Source organism: Cetorhinus maximus, chromosome 23 (assembly GCF_964194155.1).
Source record: "Cetorhinus maximus chromosome 23, sCetMax3.hap1.1, whole genome shotgun sequence".
Taxonomy (NCBI): domain Eukaryota; kingdom Metazoa; phylum Chordata; class Chondrichthyes; order Lamniformes; family Cetorhinidae; genus Cetorhinus; species Cetorhinus maximus.
In genome coordinates this window covers 11,674,122-11,694,539 of record NC_135901.1, presented here as the reverse complement: position 1 = coordinate 11,694,539, position 20,418 = coordinate 11,674,122, and the positions used below count along the sequence as shown (strand labels likewise).

General features: G+C 43.9%; 2 gene segments (V, D, J or C); both read left to right on the top strand.

Moving 5' to 3' along the window:
• The window catches only part of LOC144698205 (Ig heavy chain C region-like), a 403,651-nt gene extending 383,416 nt beyond the window's left edge, over positions 1–20,235 (top strand). Inside the window, 2 exon segments of the C gene segment in view lie at positions 19,287–19,586; positions 19,800–20,235. Of these exon segments, the coding sequence occupies positions 19,287–19,586; positions 19,800–20,143 (644 nt within the window).
• Positions 5,532–6,230, top strand: LOC144697597 (Ig heavy chain V region-like). The segment is given in 2 exon segments: positions 5,532–5,637; positions 5,766–6,230. Coding segments are annotated over 2 exon segments (507 nt in total).
• Positions 20,236–20,418: the final 183 nt, after the last annotated feature.

Below are 20,418 nucleotides of genomic sequence, written 5' to 3'. Positions count from 1 at the left end.
TGCAGTATTAATTGAAACAGCGTACAGTGAAAGCTAAACAGAGGCAGTGTTTGGTCTAACATAAAAATAGATGGAGTCCAAATTAAAAAGACAGAGACAGGGTCCAGTGCAGTGTTAATTGAGACAATCCCTGCTTCATAGAATGTATCCTTCAAGATTTCAAATCCATCTGCTGGCCACACTTTGCAATTGCAGCTCCTGTGAAAATTTCGCTGTCAGGTTCGACCTTTGACATTATTGTATCAAGAATCCATTTCTCAAGATGAAATACTACATCGCCTTCTGCGAGAGGTGTCAAAATTTAACAAAATTCAACTAATTGCAGATGAACGTGGTTGATTAGTGCACGTTAAAGTCAGCACCAGAGTAAAACGGCCCAATTCCTGGTGATGTCTCTTTGTTCATCTTGATTAAAGGGAGGGATGTTGACCAGGGCGCTGCATAGAGACGGCGGGGACTTTAATGTCCACCTCAACAAACATAGTGTTGGAGAGAGTTTATTGGTTCATGATACCACCTGAAAAACGGTTAGGGTCATTTTCTTCAATAGTTCAGAGATATGGAGCCTCCCAGGAAGTCAAGGTGGGAACTTAAGTTGAAGCAGAAGATGCCATTTTGGTCTGTGTGTGTGTGAGGGAGAAAGAGAGAGAGAGAGAGGGAGAAGCAGATCATATTGTTTGCAACTGAATTTCACGAAGATCCTGGAAAAACTTCCATCTATGAAAGGTCACAGACACACAATGGAAACAAATCCATTTCAGATGTGCTGATGGCTGAGGGGGGCCAATTGTTGTGAGGCAGGTTCTGCTGGAAGTGCTGCACATGAAGGTGCAAAATGTGGTTGTGGGTTGTTTTTTTCCAGCGATGGCCTCTATTGCCAAACCGCTGTAGCCATTGGACATCGTGGTGGTTCACGCCAACCCACAGGAGGTGTCGCCATTTTCCTCAGTCATCTGTTAGTTACACTCAGTTCTGATAATCGATATTTAGGGCCTTCACTTCAAGCATCCTTGAAGTGGAGCTTTGGGCGTCCCACTGGTTGTCTGGCTCCAGCTCCCTCACCAAACAGAAAGTCCTTGTGTAAGTGACCATCTTCCATCCTGCGGACGTTCCCAAGCCAACAGCACCATCTCTGTTTCATGACCCCCTAGTCTTGGGAGATTTGCCTTTGACAGTACCACTGCATTCGTGACTTTTTCCTGCCTGTACATACCCATAATATGCATCAGGCAGCGAACATGGAAATTGTGGAGCTTCTTTTCTTGATAACTGTAAGTCGTCCATATTACACAGCCATACAGCAAGGTGCTGAGAACACAAGCCTTATAAACCATCAGGTTGGCCCTAAGGATCAGTTTGACGTTATTCCAGGGGAGTTTCATGAATCAGCCAAAGGTGGCAGCTGCTTTCCACATGTGGGTATCAACTTCTGAAGCAAGGAACAGGCTGCCTGTCACCGTGGAACCCAGGAAGCGGAATTTACTTCCATCCTGGTGTTATTTAGTGTGATCAATGACGGAAATGCAACACCTTGTCCCATGACCAGGGTTTCCTTCATGTTTATAGTCAGGGAGAACAAGTTACAGGCATGGGAGAGTCAGTTCATCAGTCTTTGTGGACGAGTTTCCGGTTTGATGACAAAGTTATCAGCTTCGAGCAATTCTTTGATCAGGATTCAATGTGTTTTTTTCTTCGCTATCTGTCTTCTAGATTGTGCGGCTTGCGGTCTGACCAAGTGTGACAGTAGACTCCTTCCATATCTACAGGGAAGGCAAAGATCAGCAGCATGGGGAAGAAGATGTCAAACAGAGTGGGACTAGGAGACATGGCCTGTTTCACTCCATTCTTCACTCCGAATCTGCCGGAAGTGGAATCATCAATCTGTACAGTGCAGGGCATGTTTTCATGCAAGGAGTGAATCGGACTGAGGAGCTTTGGTGGGCAGCCAATTTTCCCCAAAATCTTGCAGAGTCCTGTTCTACTGACGGTGTCGAGCGTATGGAGCAGATCATGTCCAGAGTATACCTTCCGACATCAACACCACACTGTGCTTCGACCTGCGAATCGACGAAGTCTTTAAAGTATGACCCGAGCAAAGGCCTTCCTCGTGACTCTATGAGTGAGATATTCCTGTAGTTGTTGCAGTCTCACCTGTCGGCTTTGTTTTCAGATAGTGCGATGATTATTATGTTATTCATCTCCTGCAGAACGGATCTTATCTTACAGCAGAGGAGGATAAGGTCGTAAAGGCTGAGAAAGATACATAATTATATGTACCAATTATTATCAATTCACGAAGGTAAATAATTATATTCACGAATTACGATCAATTCACAAAGATAAATAATTATATTCACCAATTGGCATCAATTCATGAAGATAAATAATTATATTCACCAATTACCATCCATTCACAAAGGCAAATAATTATTTTCATCAATTATCATCCATTCACAAAGATAAATAATTGCACGAACCAATTATTTTCAGTATTTTATTTCATACAAAATGTAATTGCGGTTCATGTAATATCATTAACATTGATTGAGATCACATTGACCATTCTGTCAGCAATGAATCACATCTGTCCCAGAATTCAGTGGGAAATGGAATTAAATCAAACCGAGGATAATGAGCAGCTACCCAGCAGCATCTGCGCTTTATTGACAAGTAATCACCTCATCATCACACAGAAACTCCTGATATGGAACTGGAGTGTGTGAGGATTTGTAAAGTGATGGTATGAATAAAGCTACCTGGACTTGATGTTAGTTGATAAATATTTAAATCCAGATTTGTTATTTCCCTCGTCTGGACGGTAATGAAACATTTGCGGCCCTCCATTGAGTTTCACACTATTTCTGTTTCCACAGTAATAATGTTTAGTCTGTAACCTTCATTTATTTGGGTGAGGACATGTTGAATGTTTTGTTGTACATGAAAGGACCACAATTTCCAAGTATTACAATCTTCCACCCTAATCCGAATTATGTACCCGCTTTCTGTCTTAAAGATGATGATTCACCATCAGCAGGGGAGAATCACCAGTAGCGCAGGGATATTTCCAGCCTTCTCTTGGTGACGTTCAGCTCGTTAGTTCCCGATAGCCAGGGGATGGAATTCATCCAGAAAATGTGGAAGGACTGAAGATATTAGACTGACACAAATGAAATACAGGACCAGCTTCAAGATATGAAGTGGTCAAGCACAAAGATGAGAATGGAGACCAACATCTATGGATACATCGATCAATGCATTCACTGATTCCTTAATCAAAATATTCATTCCTGCATCACTGCAGTCATCCCTCCTTTCTTTGACAGATGGTGGTGTTGTATTAATTGTAGTAACCCAGAGACCCAAGCTATTCACCTGGGGACATGAATTCAAATCCCACCATGGCAGCTGGTGGAATTTAAATTCAATTAGAAACCTGGGATTGAAAACTGGTCCAATTGAAGGGAACTATGAAACTATCATCGATTGTGGAAAAAAGTCACCTGATTCACTAATGTCCTTTAGGAAAGGAAATCTGCCACTGTACCTTGTCTGGCCTACGTGCTACTCCAGATCCACAGCAATATGGTGGACTCTAGCTGCCCTCTGAAATGGCCCAGCAAGACACTCAGCTCAAAAGCAATTAGGGAAAGGCAACAAATGATGGCCTTGCCAGTGGCTCTCACATCCCGTGAAAGGGTAAAGGGGCCAAAAAATCACACAAACACACATGTTTTTCTATTTCAAAATGTATCCGCTCTCTGAGTCCTCTCTGATAGTCTGTAATTCTTTCTATCCATCCATCCATCCATCACAATATTATGATGTGTTGGAGAGATCCTCCAATGAGCCATTGATGCTAACAGGGTGTCAGAAAAGCTGGATAACTTTTCTTTCCTGGGAGATTGGAACAGTTCACATAGGCTCACAGTTTAGAAAAATAAAACTGACTCCAGTGTTGTTGCTGGGTAGATTTGTTATAAATAGGCCTTGTTGACAATGTTAAGGGTTTGAAGTTGGCTTGCAGCCAAGCGGTCAGTACTGAGGAAACAGATCTTTCATTTACTGCACAAACCCGCAGATGCTTCCTGTAAATAACATTGGACATTCGAGCCTCCCTGACTGCACCCGGCTGGCTTGCTGCCAAATACTGTGCGGGACAGATTAGCCTGGATATGTATGAACAAAATGGCATTCAGCAATTCAAACAATATTGCTTTCAGTCACACATGGAATACACATTTTAAATGGCATTTCATCCAAGGAAATATTTTAATGAGTGCCGTGTTCACTGAGATTAAACACGATCAGAAAATATTAAATTGACCATATACTAGTTAATTTATATTATTTCTAAGTAAAGAGCATTCCAATTATTAAAGAACTTCATGAAGTGCGAGAGATCGATCTTGATGGTCCCAATGTCCCAGTCAATGGCAAAAATTAAAAATAAATTAAATTGAATGAAAATTGTTGAATTGCCTTAAACCCGCAGGAATTCCTTGAATATTCTCCGAATTGTGCACCTCATTTAACCTGAGGCGCCTCTTATTCTTGATTAGCATCGTGTACTGTACAGTTTAATTTGTACTGATCTCGATTATTTAACAGTCCCTCTCATAGCTGCCAATAAATGGAGAAATGACCAGTTCCTGACCCGCTTCAGTGGAAGATAAAACATTTATTCTTGTGATATTGTGTAATATGCCCCAAAGTCCTGATATCCTGTGTTCCTAATACCAGTGAATGGTCGACAGCCGGTGGCCAATAGAATTATCTGCAATGATTTGGATGCTGAAGGATAACTTTACTGACCTCCGTGTCCGTTCTGATCCATTAACTTCTCCGTCAAAAGTAAATTTTACGTTTCTCTGTAAACTTACTGTTTAATTATCAGGCAGGCGGGCTTCTTTTACCGCTAATTTTCACAGGGCTGTCTTCGGGTCAGGAGCAATTCGAGAAATGCAAGGAGGGACATTGTATAATGTGAGGGGTTTCTTCTTATCTCTGGACCCAAACTGTATGGCCATAGCCACCCATTTTTTTAGATAATATCACTTTGTTCATCCCCCGCATTTAGTTACATAAATCAATAATAATTCCTATGACTAATGATACTTTATTACTGTAATGAGATAGAGACCCGGAGTTGCTGCAAAACAGGCTGACAGTCCCTGTTAATATAACTTATTTTTTTAGATTCAACCCGCTGTGAAGTAGTGTAGAAATAAATGGACTTAATTTACATTTAAATTAGTCATTGTTATGAACTGATCCTCAACTAGAATTTCACCATTAGAATCCCGGGAGACATTACAATGAATCCATTCAGCCAAATATCCCGATACAGGTAAAATGTCCACTCTTAACAATAACCTATTGTAAATATCTGAGTCCATTCTGTTGGGGATGTGGAAGGTTGGGCGTGGATCCAGTCGCCGCCTCCACCAGGGAATCAACAGGCGGCGCCTGGAAACCCGCCCCCTTCTGCCGGGTATTTAAATGCCGCTCACTGGGGTCGGAATCCGACAGTCCGGGAGCTGGTTTGTTCACTGAGTTCTGGACAGAACCATTTTCCCCAAATGACCAGAAGGATGAGGTCGGCGATTTCTCTCAGTTTGTTGCTGACTTTCTTATCCGGTGAGTAGTTTTTATTGTCCAAGTCTCTCACTGTTACTGTCTCAGTGTTAGTCTCTCTCTGGAATGTTACAGAGTCAGGAATCACTTCACCAGGATTAATCCTCGGGGTTTTTGATATATTTTTACAGGTGTCAAGTCAGATGTTGTGTTGACTCAGCCAGAGGCAGAGACCGGGCGTCCCGGAGGCACCCTGAGACTGACCTGTAAAACCAGCGGCTTCGATCTTGGCAGCTACTACATGCACTGGGTCCGACAGTTTCCCGGGCAGGGGCTGGAGTGGCTGGTTTACTACTATAGTTCATCAAACAACGGCTATGCCCCAGCAATTAAGAATCGATTTACTGCGTCCAAAGACACTTCAAGGAACATCTTCTCCTTGGACATGACGAACCTGAAGACTGAAGACACCGCCATCTATTACTGTGCAAGAGACCACAGCGAGAGGAACCAGGGCTGGACCCGAACAAGAACAGATCGAGAGGGACTCAACAACTTCTATCATAACCTGACGGTCAGTACTTGTTTTAAATGTAATATTAACTGTAATGATCAGAACCCGACAACAAGTCGCTTCTGACAAAAGTAAAACAGCAAATTTAACAGTAAAACCTAACAAACCAATTGATATAATGGGCTGAGCTTTTGGCTGTGTTTATATTTACTGTTAACAGTTTCCGCAATTACAGACCTGGATATAATGTTCATTTTAATATGTCTGATACTTGGAGGGGATCACTGCTCATTGGGTTTTATAAATTGCTGCATAAATACTAAACTGGATCAGAAGTAAACGTCTATTTGAATTGAATATTGAGAGGCAGCACTGAACAGAGAGTGGGTGCAGTTTTTGTGCGGGTGTATTTCACTGTGATACTACAGCGGGTCACAGTGCTGTGCACAGCGACATCCTCATACAAAAACCTCAGAAGGAGTTTGTTCAAATTGGTGATCACGATCACAACAGGAAAAGTCAAAGAAAATGGGAGCTAAATAAAATAATGGGTATAAGTAATATTGGTTTGTAAAAATGTATAAAAGTCTTCCGCTTTGTTTGTGTTTACGGACACGCTAAATCTGCAAAGAGGCTTTTAAAGAACTCCAATCACATTTATAAATATAATGACCAGCACAGGCTGAAATATCTCACTGATTCATTCTTAGGCGAGTCGGGATCAGGTTTTTGGAAAGGGCAGTGAGATTAAATCTCTGTATTTTACAGTGAACAGTCTGCCGCAGTATTTGACATGGTGTGTCTCACTGTGATAACTGGATGGCACAGCAGTTACTGTCAATACAAAAACCCCTCAGCACTAAATGAGTCTGCCTGGGTCAGTGCTCGCTTTTACAATCCTGCTATATTTACAGTGAAGTATTATTTCTGTCCAGCACTGTCCAAAAAACATGGTTTAAGATGGAAAAGCTGTGATAATTATCCATTCATCAATTGGTGAATTCAATAACATGTTCATGTGTTATTCTGTGAATTATAAAACATGAGGATCATTGATGAATAGCTAAAGATATCCACAAACGCAAATATAATTTCGTGAAGATTCATCGTGATCTTATTTTGCCTCTGACTTATGAATATTTAAAATAATGGTGGATTTCTGACTTTTTTGTGCAGGGACAGTTATTGTATGGCACAGCCCAGGGAATGTAACACTGTGACGGTATGGACTACTGGGGACAAGGGACCATGATGACGGTGACTGCCGGTAAGAACCACACATTTATTTAGTAACTGTTTTATTTGAGTCTTTGTTTTTTTTTGTCTATTTTAATAATTCATTCAGCCAATGAAACCTGAGTTTGGTGGATTCTGAATGCAGAAGTTTTTACAATGTTTCATGTGATTCTGCTGAAATTGAGTTATATAATTCCGCTGTGTTTTGATAAAAAGTGCTGCTGAGGGATTGAGTCCCTGGTTGTTGTGATTTTGTATTTATCTGCTGAGGATACTGTGTGGCCGGGCTACTTGAAATATCTAACGTTTGTAAAAACAGTTTGACGTTTCTGCAATGTTTAATCTCGGTGACATCTAATGGCTGCGGGTTTTACCATCTACCGCACAAGGGTTTAAATTGGTTTGAAATCAAACCCAATATTAACAAAGTATGCTTAAGTTTCAATATTAATTTATTGAACATGATCCGCCTACTCACAATGCCGTTGACATTATTCCATATTTATGTTTAGTTTAATTATTCATTCATTTGGTGACGAGCGGTTGTCTGGATTCGATATTGAGATTTTCTTGCAATGTTACATTGGATTCTGTTGAAGTGTTTGTAGAATTGAGCTGCTTCTCCATGAAACGGATTTCAGCCCCACAGTGATGTGATTTTGGTGTTTTTCTGCTGAGGAGAGTGTGTGTCCGGGTGACTTTAAATTAGTGGAATTTGTGAAACGGTTTAGCGGTTCTGCATTGTTTCTGCATTGTTTAAACTCGGTGACATTGAGCAGTTACACGTTTTGCGATTGAATCGAAGCAGCCTACGCGTTTGTATCTGCTTGAAGCGCGATTGTAGGCAGAAAACAAACAGGCTTCAGAAATGGGCAAAAAAGCATTTACAGATGTGTTAGAACATTTTGTCTTTATTTTAAGTGATAATTGCAGAGTAAACTAAACCATGGATTATGACGCTCATTCAGAACATAATTCGTTACTGCAATCAGAAACTATACAATTACCAAGTTTTCAAATTGTAGAGTAAAATTAATACAATTAAAACAATTATAATGTATTTCTCCATATTGACGGAACAGCTTTCATATTAACCTAATTGATCATTAATCGCCTTTCACAATTCTGCTGTGCTCTGCGCACAATTAACATGATCGGGAAAGTTTTTAGGCTGGAAACATTTTGTGATTATGCATGAAAAAATTTCAGTAATAATATACTGACTCTACAGAATTGTTCAGTTTCAAAAGAGATTTTGAATTACTTTTTTATATCGCTGATAACATTTGCATTGACTTAAAGAGGAGTTTGACATTGCAGTTTGGCAATATGTCTATTCGGTTATTACATTCTTTCTGTGCAGCTGTAACCACATTATTCCTTCAATGTCATTGGGATTTGGATAGCGAGATAATTGTTACTAATCTAATTTTAAACAGTTTACTGGGGGGTGTAATTCGCTGGCAGTAAAGGAATTGTTCTTACATTTTTTTGAACTGCAGGAAGGTGCAGACCGCATATAAATAGAGACTGACAAGTAAAAGCTTGAAATTCGAAAAGATTAATTTAATTGCAAACATTAGTATTAGTTTTGAATTTAATAACAACATCCTGTCTCCCATAGCTGTGCTGTACACAGATAGAATTATAGGAGAAGAACAGATTATATCTGAGTTTCATGCTTAATTCTTATTAAATATTAAATTGAAGAACAAAATCTGGAGTCAATTTGCCGGTTATATTTCAGTGGCGCAGATGATCTGAATGAATTCTTCTCTTCAAATTGTCTACTGATCAATTTGGATCTTCTTTCAGTGAACAATATATTTAACAATTAAATTATAGGGATTGTTATGTAGGAAGCACTTTCATTGATAATAAGTAACTGCCAGGAACATTTGTTTACACATAACTCGGAGTTAAGGCAAGTTTGATTCAGCAAACAGATGATATTACACCTCATCGACAGTTAATGCGATGTGCCCCCGGCCAGATTTGAAAGTGTTTCAAATATTCAACTCATAAATTCGTCGTGTGAATTACTCGATGAGAATAGATGGAATTTATGATTTCTCAATCCGTTTAGAAACGTATAGTTTACAATTTTGTCCATTAAAACAGAGCAGGAGAAGTAAAAATAAAATAGTAAATATTGATCAGATTTAAGTAAAATTGATTTACTTGCCTGGATGTTACCATGTAGTAATTTGAAGTTTATTGTTTAACAATTTTTCAGTGTCAGGTTGATTTAAATAAACCCCAATTATTTCACAAAGTACCAAGGAGAAACAATTTTCAATTATTGAAAACTATTTTTATTATAAAGTAGAAATCAGCTAACAAGAAAATGAATTGACAATAACAAGATAATTAACTTACAATATAATATTAGTGATAATTAATTCAACATAAATGAACTCCAACAATTAAATAGTATACTGGACATTATAGTGGTGCAAAATCTCAAAGGGTGGAGAGAATTTTGAATTGTATCCAAAATGAATTTAGAAAAGAATACCTTTCTTACTCAGCTGTGCTCAGCTCGATAAGGTGTTTCGCCTCAACGTTTTTATTGGTTATATTTATACCTAAAATCAAATCAAATCAGTGGGTAATCGGTTTTCAATGTGAATGTTTCCTGATTTGTTTAATTCTTACCCTGTCATTGAGTCTTTATTACGGACAACCAATTATCCTGAATCTGTAGTATTTGCTGTGTTCATTTTCAGGGTAACTTAAATCATACATTGTTTGGAGATTTGAGTCAGACGGGGAATTAGATGGACTTCAATGGGAGTTTTGAAATGAAAATCAGTTTAATTTCAAAGAAGTTATAGAATAATTGTAGCAAATTGACCATTGATCAATTAGAATCAAACAGCTTGAATGAAATGGACAGATTGAACAGATCTATCTGCTGGGAACTCGATTGTTGCACCATTTGTGTCTGTTCTGTTTCTGTGCGCGTGGTCACTGTGCTGGGACCAGGAATTTTCCTGACTGGTTGTTAACCTTCTGGTTCGTTCTCCTGTATTTCAGGAAGTGCAATTTGATTTATTTCTTCAAAAAACTTGTATCTGTGAGAAATGTGAAAGTTTGACTTTTTGACCAGGTGCCTCAGAAATGAGACACCCAACCCATTGTGACAGTCAGAAAGGACAATTCAGAAACGACAGACAGGCTGTTGAAGGAGGTTTGGTCAATTTTAAGCCAGTGATGTATCTGTCTTGGGAGTGTTCGGTTAGGCAATGCAGAGAGAGTTTTATCCTATTTTAATCTGTGCTGCCACAGTCCTTGACCTATTTGGTTGGACAATGTGGAGGAAGAAATTAGCCTGTATCTTATTTTTAATCCTATCATAGGAGGTTGAGGTCGCTGGCAAGGCCAGCATTTGTTGCCCATCCTAATTACCCATCCTTGAGGAAGTGTTGAAATGCCACCTCCTTGAATAGCTGCAGGTACACTCACAGGGCTGTTAGGTCGGGAGTTCCAGGATTTTGACCCATTGACAGTGAAGGAACGGCGATATAGTTCCAAGTCAGGATGTTCAGTGTCTTGGAGGGGAACATACAGGTGTTTCCAAGCACCTGCTGCCCTTGTCCTTCTAGTTAGGAGAGGTTGCGGGTTTTGAAGGAGCCTTGGCGAGTTGCTGCATTGCATCTTGTATATGGTACACACTGCTGTCACTGTGCGTCGGTGGGGGAGGGAGTGAAAGTTTAAGGTAGTGGATGGGGTACCAATTCTGTGGGCTGCTTTGTCCTGGATAGTATCGAGTTCCTTGGGGTTTTTTGAAGTTTCACACATTGAGGCAAGTGGAAACTATTCAATCCCAGTCCTGACTTGCGCCTTGTAGATGGTCAGTTTTCTTTGGGCGATAGGTGTTGAATTACTCGCCACAGAATTCCCAGCCTCTGACCGGCTCCTGCAGCACAGCACTTATATCAAAACCGGATTGAACCCTCTCCTGGGCATATTTGATGGAACAATGTAGAGAGAGTTTTATTTTATGTCAAACCGATGCTGTACCTGACCCGGAGTGTTTGACAGTTCAGTGGAGAGTTGGCTTTCTGTTGAATCCCACCCTTGCAGCTGATGACAGGAGTGTACTGGGGGAGGAGTGGGGGCTTTAATCCATATCTTAACTTGTCCTGTGCCTGACCTGAGAGTCTTCTCCCCGCAGAGGTCAAACAAACTGAATCAGCATCGAACTGTGGGTTCTCTAGCCAGATCTGTGAAAATTAGTTGTTCCATTGCTCAGGTGAAATGACACACATTAATTGTTTTTAACAATATTTCTGGAGAGAACGTGTATAAATTTTAATGAATTAATTATGTTTAAGCATTTTGAGTATCAGAAAATCATTGAACGTGAGTGACCTGAACTTGAGCACAATTTCAGAACAAACAGAATCAGGGAGTGACAGTGAGGCTCCAGAGAGCAGCGCCTGTTCTGATCTGATCAGAGGCTGCGAGTTATTTAAACGATTGAAATGGACAATGACCAGACTCTCACTCCAAATAACCAGCCGCGGGGGATTTGGGGAAAAGGAGCCGATATCAAAAACTGAGTCATTGGATTGCCGCCTGCAGGGGGAGGAATGAATGACAGAAATGAAAGCATGAGAGGACATTCGGCCCTTCGATCCTGCCCTCCATTCAGTAAGATCATGGCTGATCTACCTCGACTCACTCAGTCTCTTTACCACACACCCTCACTCGCTCACTCTCTGTGTCACACAGACTCTTTCTCACACACCTGCACACACTCTCACACGCACTCTCTCTGATAGACACACACTCTCTCTTTCTCTCTCTGTCACACACACACGCACACACACACACTCACTCTTTCTCCCTCTCTCTCTCTCCCTCTCACATTCTCCCTCTCACACTCAAACTCTCTTTAACACGCACACACCCTGCCTCTCACACATTGCCTCTCTCTTTCACACACACTCTCACACAGACACTCACATTCTCTCAGACACATACACTCTCTCAACTACACACACGCTCACACACGTGCACCCTCTCTCCCACACACATTCACACTCTCACACATGCACACACTCTCCATTCTCCCTCTCTCACTTACACACAGACACATAACACTCTGACACACACACACATCCTCATTCTCTCTCACGCACACACAGAAACACAAACACATTCCCTCTCACACACACTGTTTCTCTCACACATGCACTCACTCTCACACTCTCTCTCACACACACACTCTCTCTGACACACACACTGGCTCTCTCTCACACACTTTTCTACATATAACTCACACCCCTACACTCTCTCCCTCTCTCTCTCACACACACACACAGACACACACACACAGTTGCTCTCTCAATCACAAACACAGTAGCTCTCCCTCACACACATTTCCCTGTCTCAGTCACTCTCCCACTTATACTCCCTATGACACGCACATAAAAACACACTCTCCCTCTCTCTCACACACTGTCTCTCTCATTCTCTCTCTCTCACACACACACTCTTTCTCTCCCACACACACACATTGTCTATCTCACATATTCTCACACTTATACTCCCTATCTCACACACACACACACACACACACACACTCTCTCTCTCTCTCTCTCAAAAACACATACACTTGCACTCTCTCTCTCTTTCTCACGCACACACACACATTCTCACACAGAGAAGTGGGCTGAAAATACCAATTGCAGAATGAAAATCCGTGAAGCTGCAGGCATGTTTATTGTTCCATTTCTGAGGACCTGTTGTGTAAAAGGAAATTACACAGGTGACATCACTATATATGTGGAGAATTTCCAAGTGTTGAACCAAACACAAAGGAACAAGGAAAGGGGAGGGATGTGGCGGAGACCATGGCCTCCTGGATCCTCAACATGGTGCACACTTGGTGCAAGATGCCTGCACGGCCCATCCTGGTTTTGCTGTAACCTTCCCCTCCAGCCCCCTCAGTCTGCCTATTCTCGCACTGACACGGGTTTCTCAAAGAAAGGCATCGGCATTAAAGCAGCTGGCCAGCGATCTACACTGCTGCCTGACTTTACACAGCCGGTGTTACAGAAAGCTGATCAATATGGAGAATCAGGACAGGAACGATGGAGAGGAAGAGGAGGAGGTGGAGGTGTTGGAGCCGAATGGAGGAGCCCCCAGCTCGGCTGTGGACAACAGGCAATGAAAAGCTGAGCCGGAGCGGAAAATCATCCAGAGAAACATCGCCTTGATAAGCCTGCAGCACCTGGGCGCCCTCACTACCCACAATCACTCACCCTGACTCACCATCATTCACTCACTCACCCTCAGACCCTCGCCCTCACTCAATCGCCCTCAGTCACTCACCCTCAATCACTCACCCTCACTCCCTCGCTCACCCACCCTCGCTCACCCACGCTCACTCATTCGTCCTCACTCACTCACCCTCACTCCCTTGCTCACCCACCCTCACTCACCCACCCTCGCTCACCCACCCTCACTCACTCACCCTCACTCACCCAGCCTCACCCACCTTCACTCACCCTCATTCACTCACCATCAATTACTCACTAATCTTCACTCACTCACCCTCACTCACTCAGCCATCACTCACTCACGCACCCTCACTCGCCCTCACTCACTCACCCCCACTCACTCACCCTCATTCACTCACCATCAATTACTCACTCACCCTCACTCATTCACCCTCACTCGCTCACTCACACTCACTCACTCACTCACCCTCACTCACCCTTACCCACCCAGCCTCATTCAAACTCACTCACCCACCCACACTCACTGACCCTCACTCACCCACCCTCACTCACCCTCACTCGGGGGTACTCACTCACACTCATTCACTCACACTCACTCACCCATCCTTCCTCATCCACCCTCACTCATCCTCACTCAAACTCACTCACCCACCCATCCTCACTCACCTATTTTCACTCACACTAAATAACTCATCCACCCACCCTCACACATCCACTCACCCTCACTCACATACCCACCCTCACATACCCACCAACCCTCACTCATACTCTCATCTACCCTCATTCAATCACCCACCCTCACTCACTCATCCATCCTCACCCACATTCAGACACCCGCCCACGCTCACTCATCACCCACTCTCATTCACTGCTTCACTCACCCACGCACCCTCACTCACTCAGCCACCCAACCTCACTCAGCCACCCTCACTTTGTCAATCATGCACACGCTCACTCACTCAATCACTTTTCAGTGTGTGGGAGGGCAGGTACTGCGGGGAAGAGAGACCTGGAAGCGATGCCTGAGGCCGAGCAGTGCGGGAAAGTGGAGCAAGGCCGAATGTAGCGACGAGCATTGGTGGAAGCGGAGAGAGCCTGAGGGGTTGGGGGGGAATGGCATAGAAACGGGGCAAAGGTCAGCGAACAGGGAAAAAGGTCAGAGGGCCGGGCGAAATCGCAGACACCCGTGGAGTAAGAGCAGAGAGCTGGAGGAGAAAGGGCAGAGAGGCGGGGAGGAAAGGGCAGAGAGTCGGGAGGGGAAAAGGGCAGGGAAGCGGGAGGGGGAAAGGGTAGAGAGGCGGGAGGGGGGAAAGGGCAGATGGGCGGCAGAGAGAAAGGGCAGAGAGGCGGGAGAGGGAAAGGGCAGAGAGGCGGGGGGGAGAAAGGGCAGAGAGGAGGGAGGGGGAAAGGGCAGAGAGGCGGGTGGGGGAAAGGGCAGAGAGGCGGGTGGGGGAAAGGGCAGAGAGGAGGGAGGGGGAAAGGTCAGAGAGGCGGAGGGGGAATGGGCAGAGAGGTGGGAATGGGAAAGGGCAGAGAGGCGGGAGGGGTAAAGGGCAGAGAGGCGGGAGGGGTAAAGGGCAGAGAGGCGGGAGGGGTAAAGGGCAGAGAGGCGGGAGGGGTAAAGGGCAGAGAGGCGGGAGGGGTAAAGGTCAGAGAGGCGGGAGGGCGAAAGGTCAGAGAGGAGGGAGGACGAAAGGTCAGAGAGGAGGGAGGGGGAAAGGTCAGAGAGGAGGGAGGGGGAAAGGTCAGAGAGGCGGAGGGGGTAAAGGGCAGAGAGGCGGGAGGGGGTAAAGGGCAGAGATGCGGAAGGGGGAAAAGGGCAGAGAGCTGGGGTAATGTTCAGAGAGCCAGTGCAAAAGATCAGAGAGCCATGGAATAAGTGCAGAGAGCTGGGGGAGAAAGGGCAGAGAGGCGGGAGGGGGAAAGGGCAGAGAGCTGGGGGAGAAAGGGCAGAGAGGCAGGAGGGGGAAAGGGCAGAGAGGCGGGAGGGGGAAAGGGCAGAGAGGCAGGAGGGGGAAAGGGCAGAGAGGCGGGTGGGGGAAAGGGCAGAGAGGCGGGAGGGGGAAAGGGCAGAGAGGCAGGAGGGGGAAAGGGCAGAGAGGCAGGAGGGGGAAAGGGCAGAGATGCATGAGGGGGAAGGGCAGAGAGGCAGAGGGGGAAAGGGCAGAAAGGCGGGGGGACAGGGCAGAGAGGGGAAAGGGCAGGGAGGCCGGGCTATAGCGGGGAAAGCCTGTCTAAAGTAGTTATGAGCCAAAGCCCCAGGCGCCCTGGGCCCCACACTCTCTATCTCTCCCTCTCTCTCCCTCATTGTCTCTCCTCCTCCTGAAATCTTTTCCATTCCTGGGAAAAGGCGCTAAGTACCTAGGAGAGAAGGGAGACAATGTCTCTGTGCGCTTCCCCCACGGCTCCCTGCGCCTTTCTCCAGCTGGTGTTAGCTGCCCCTCCAATCACAACCTGTTTGTTTCCCAGTTTTACTGCTGATAGGCCCACTGGTCAGCCTATCTGCCGCTAACGGGGTAGAAGACCCGCCTGTGATTGGAGGAGCAATTGAAGAAACGGATACCTTCAACTCCACTTATCCGTCTTACCAGCATTTTGAACAACGGCTCCAGAGGCCATATAGAGGGACTTCGGGGGCCACAATCCAGCCACGGGACACGGATTGGACAAGCCTGTAATAAAGGAAAATAAGGAAATGGGCAGAAAAGTTGAACACAAAAATAGGAGAAGCATTTGTTCTAATCTTCCAAACTTCCATAGATTCTGGAAAGTCCCATCAGATTGGAAAATAGAGAATGAGGCTTTTATGTTAAATAAAGGAGGGAAAGGGAAAGCAAGAGACTATAGGCCAGTTAGCTTAACATCTGTCAGAGCGAAAGTGCTGGAATCTATTATTAAGGAGCCTCTCACGGGTCACTTAGAAAATCCAAATGCAATTATGTAGATCCATCATGGTTTTGTGAAAGGGAAATCATGTTTGGCTGATCTATTTGAGGCCCTTCGAGGAAGTAACAAGGAACATTAATAAAGGAGAACCTGTGGGTGTGCTGTATTTGGGCTTCCAGAAGGCATTTGACAAAGTGGCACATCAAAGGTTACTACGCATATAATGGTGTCGGCAGTAACATTTCAGCATGGGTAGAAGTTTAGTAAGTTAACAGGAAACAGAGAGTCGGGATAAATTGGTTATTTTAGGTTGACAAGATGTGACACAGGGATCAATACTGCAGCCTCAACTATTTACAATTTATAACAATGATTTGAATGAAAGGACTGAATGAATTTGCTAAATTTGCTGATGACACAAAGATAGATAGGAAAGTAAGTGGTGAAGAGGGGATAAAGGTCAGCAAAGGGATATAGATAGGTTAAGTGAGTGGGCAAAAAATTGACAGATGGTGTATAATGTGGGAAAATATAAACTTGTCCACTTTGGCAGGAAGAATACAAAAGCAGCATATTATTGAAAGGGAGAGAGATTTGCAGAACCCTGAGGTACAGAGGGACCTGGATCCCTTAGTGCATGAATCACAAAAAGTTACAATACAGGAACAGCAAGTGATGAGGAAGGCAAAGGGAATCTTGTCATCTATTACAAGGGGAATAGAATATAAATGGAAGGATATTTTGCTACAGTTTAACGGGGCGTCGATGAGACCTCGTCTGAATTACTGTGTACAGATTTGGTCTCATTTAAGAAAGGATATAAAAGCATTAGAAGCTGTTCAGAGAATGTTCATTCAAATGATACTGGGAGGTGTTGTCTGTTATCTTATGAGGAAAGTTTGGATAGGCTGGGCCTGTATCCATTGGAGTTTAGAAGAATGAGAGCTGATTCTATTGAAATATATAAGATCCTGAGGGAAATTGACAGGGTGGATGCTGAAAGGATGTTTCCCCTTGTGAGAGAGACTAACGATAGGGAACACAGTTTAAAAATAAGAGGTCTCTCATTTCAGACGGAAATGAGGGGATTTTATTTTTCTCTCAAAGGGTCGTGGAACTTTGGAACTCTCTTCCCCAGAGAGCGATGGAGGAGGAATCATTAATATTTCAAGGCAGAGGTAGAGAGATTCTTCATTGACAAGGGAGTCAAAGGTTAGCGGAGAGTAGGTGGGAATGTGGAGTTAATGCCACAATCAGATCAGCTATAAGACCATAAGACATAGGAGCAAAAATTAGGCCATTCGGCCCATCGAGTCTGCTCCACCATTCAATCATGGCTGATAAGTTTTTCAACCCCTTTCTCCCGCCTTCTCCCGTAACCTTTGATCCCCTTACCAATCAAGAACTATCTATCTCGGTCTTGAATACACTCAATGACCTGGCCTCCACAGCCTTCTGTGGCAATGAATTCCATAGATTCACCACTCTCTGGCTCAAGAAGTTTTTCCTCATCTCTGTTCAAAAAGGTCTTCCCTATACTCTGAGGCTGTGCCCTCGGGTCCTAGTCTCTCCTACTAATGGAAACATCTTCCCCACATCCACTCTATCCAGGCCTTTCAGTATTCTGTAAATTTCAATCAGATCCCCCCTCATCCTTCTAAACTCCATCGAGTATAGACCCAGAGGCCTCAAACGTTCCTCATATGTTAAGCCTTTCATTCCTGGGATCGTTCTCGTGAACCTCCTCTGGACCCTCTCCAGGGCCTGAACATCCTTCCTGAAGTACGGGACCCAAAATTACTCACAATATTCTAAATCTGGTCTGACCAGAGCCTTATAAAGCCTCAGCAGCACATCCCTGCTTTTATATTTTAGTCCTCTCGAAATAAATGCCAACATTGCATTTGCCTTCCTAACTACCGACTCAACCTGCAAGTAAACCTTAAGAGAATCCTGGACTAGAACTCCCAAGTCCCTTTGCACTCCAGATTTCTGAATTCTCTCCCCATTTAGAAAATAGTCTATGCCTCTATTCTTCCGACCAAAGTGCATGACCTCACACTTCCCCACGTTGTATTCCATCTGCCACTTCTTTGCCCATTCTCTTAACCTGTCCAAATCCTTCTGCAGCCTCCCCGCCTCCTCAATACTACCTGTCCCTCCACCTATCTTTGTATCATGATCGGAGCTATCATCGGAGTCAATGGTGGAGGAGGCTTGAGAGGCCGAATGGCCTACTCCTGCTACTAATCCGCATGTTCATATGTACATACGATTGGAAAATGTCGTAATTACTGTAACTGGTATTCAGTTTAGAGTTCTATGGTCATTATATAGTTACCATTACAAAGGTACTTTCGAAGGGTTGTTGCTATTCTTTGTTTTGGGGGGACGTGGAGAGAGGAGGGGGCATCAGTCAATTTGAACAGAACCAATTTCCAAAACTATAATGATATAAATGACGAGACAACTTCTCTATCACCAAGTGTTGTTGACTCAGAAATAAATGGTGGCGAAATAATGGGGGAAATCCTCTGCTCTTCCACTTTAATCCAATGAAAGGTAAGTCATTCACATGACATCAAAATGTTCTCTTTTAGTAATGGGATAGAGGCGGGAAAAGAGGTGTGGGTTTCCAAAGAGGGAACCGACAGGTGAGGGTCACCAAATGATGGAAATAATAAATGAACAAATGTGGGTGTGGGTTTTAGTTGGAATATATTAGGATATGTTTATAGTTATAGTCAAATTTTGAATTGTTTGGTTACTTAATGATCACAAATCACAGAATCTAACTTGTTCAATCGGCCATTCTTTCCCAGTGACACCGTCTTCGCCCACTCTCTACAGCCTGGTCTCCTCCTGTCAGCAACACAACACCGACGGCTCCGTCACCTATGGCTGTTTGGCGATGGACTACTCCCCAGAAATCACCAGCCTGACCTGGAAGAAAGATGGGCAGCAGATCACCACTGGATTTAAGACTTTCCCGTCAGTGAGAAACCAGAAGGGAACCTACAGCCTGAGCAGCCAGTTAACCATCACCGAGTCAGAGGGGGAATGCAGCAAAATCAACTGTGAGGTTCGACACAGCGGCTCAGACAAGAGCATTGGAATGCAATGTAAGTGTTGGGGAACTTGTGAGAAACAGAACGGCTGTGATTACCCTGTATAGGGCCTTGGTTATAACACATTTATAGTGCTCTGCATAGTTCTGATCCCTGGAAAATCTAGGTTAGTGTCTATTAACGGAAAAAGCCTGTTTAAAAATACGATTTCATTGTATCTGTTATCAATTTCTTCTGCAAGAACTGTCTAACCTGTGTTTCTTGAAGGTGTTGGACCTGTCTTCCCTCCAACTGTTCTCCTCACCGTGAGCTCCAGGGAAGAAATCACAACCAACAAATTTGCAACCGCCGTCTGTTCAATCATCGATTTCCGTCCAAGTTCAATGACCGTGAAGTGGCTGAAGAATGGAAAACCCATGGATTCAGGAATTGTCACCTCTCCCGTCTTTGAAGTGAACGGGAACTTCTCGGCGACCAGTCGGCTGAAAGTCTCCGCTGGGGAATGGTTCACCGACGCGGTCTATACCTGTCAGGTCACTCACCAAGAGGTCACCCAAAGTCAAAACGCCACCAAGTGTGAGGGTAAGAAATACAAACCGAGGAAGCAATAGATCATTCTGCTCTCCGATGTTACTCAAATCAGGAATTTATTGGAGTTAGTAGAAAGCACGGAACAACTTCTAATTTACTGTCATGTAGTTATTGTTTAATTCCGATGTAAGGGCTGCATTCGGATTGTTCACAATTCAGGATTTTATCACATCACGTCTCTACACTGACGTCACAGAATGTGTGAGGTGGACTTGATATCAGATTTACCCTGAGTCAGCTGATCATATTTGGAGAAGCAGAAGGTGCCTGGAACCCTTCACTGGTAACAGCTTCG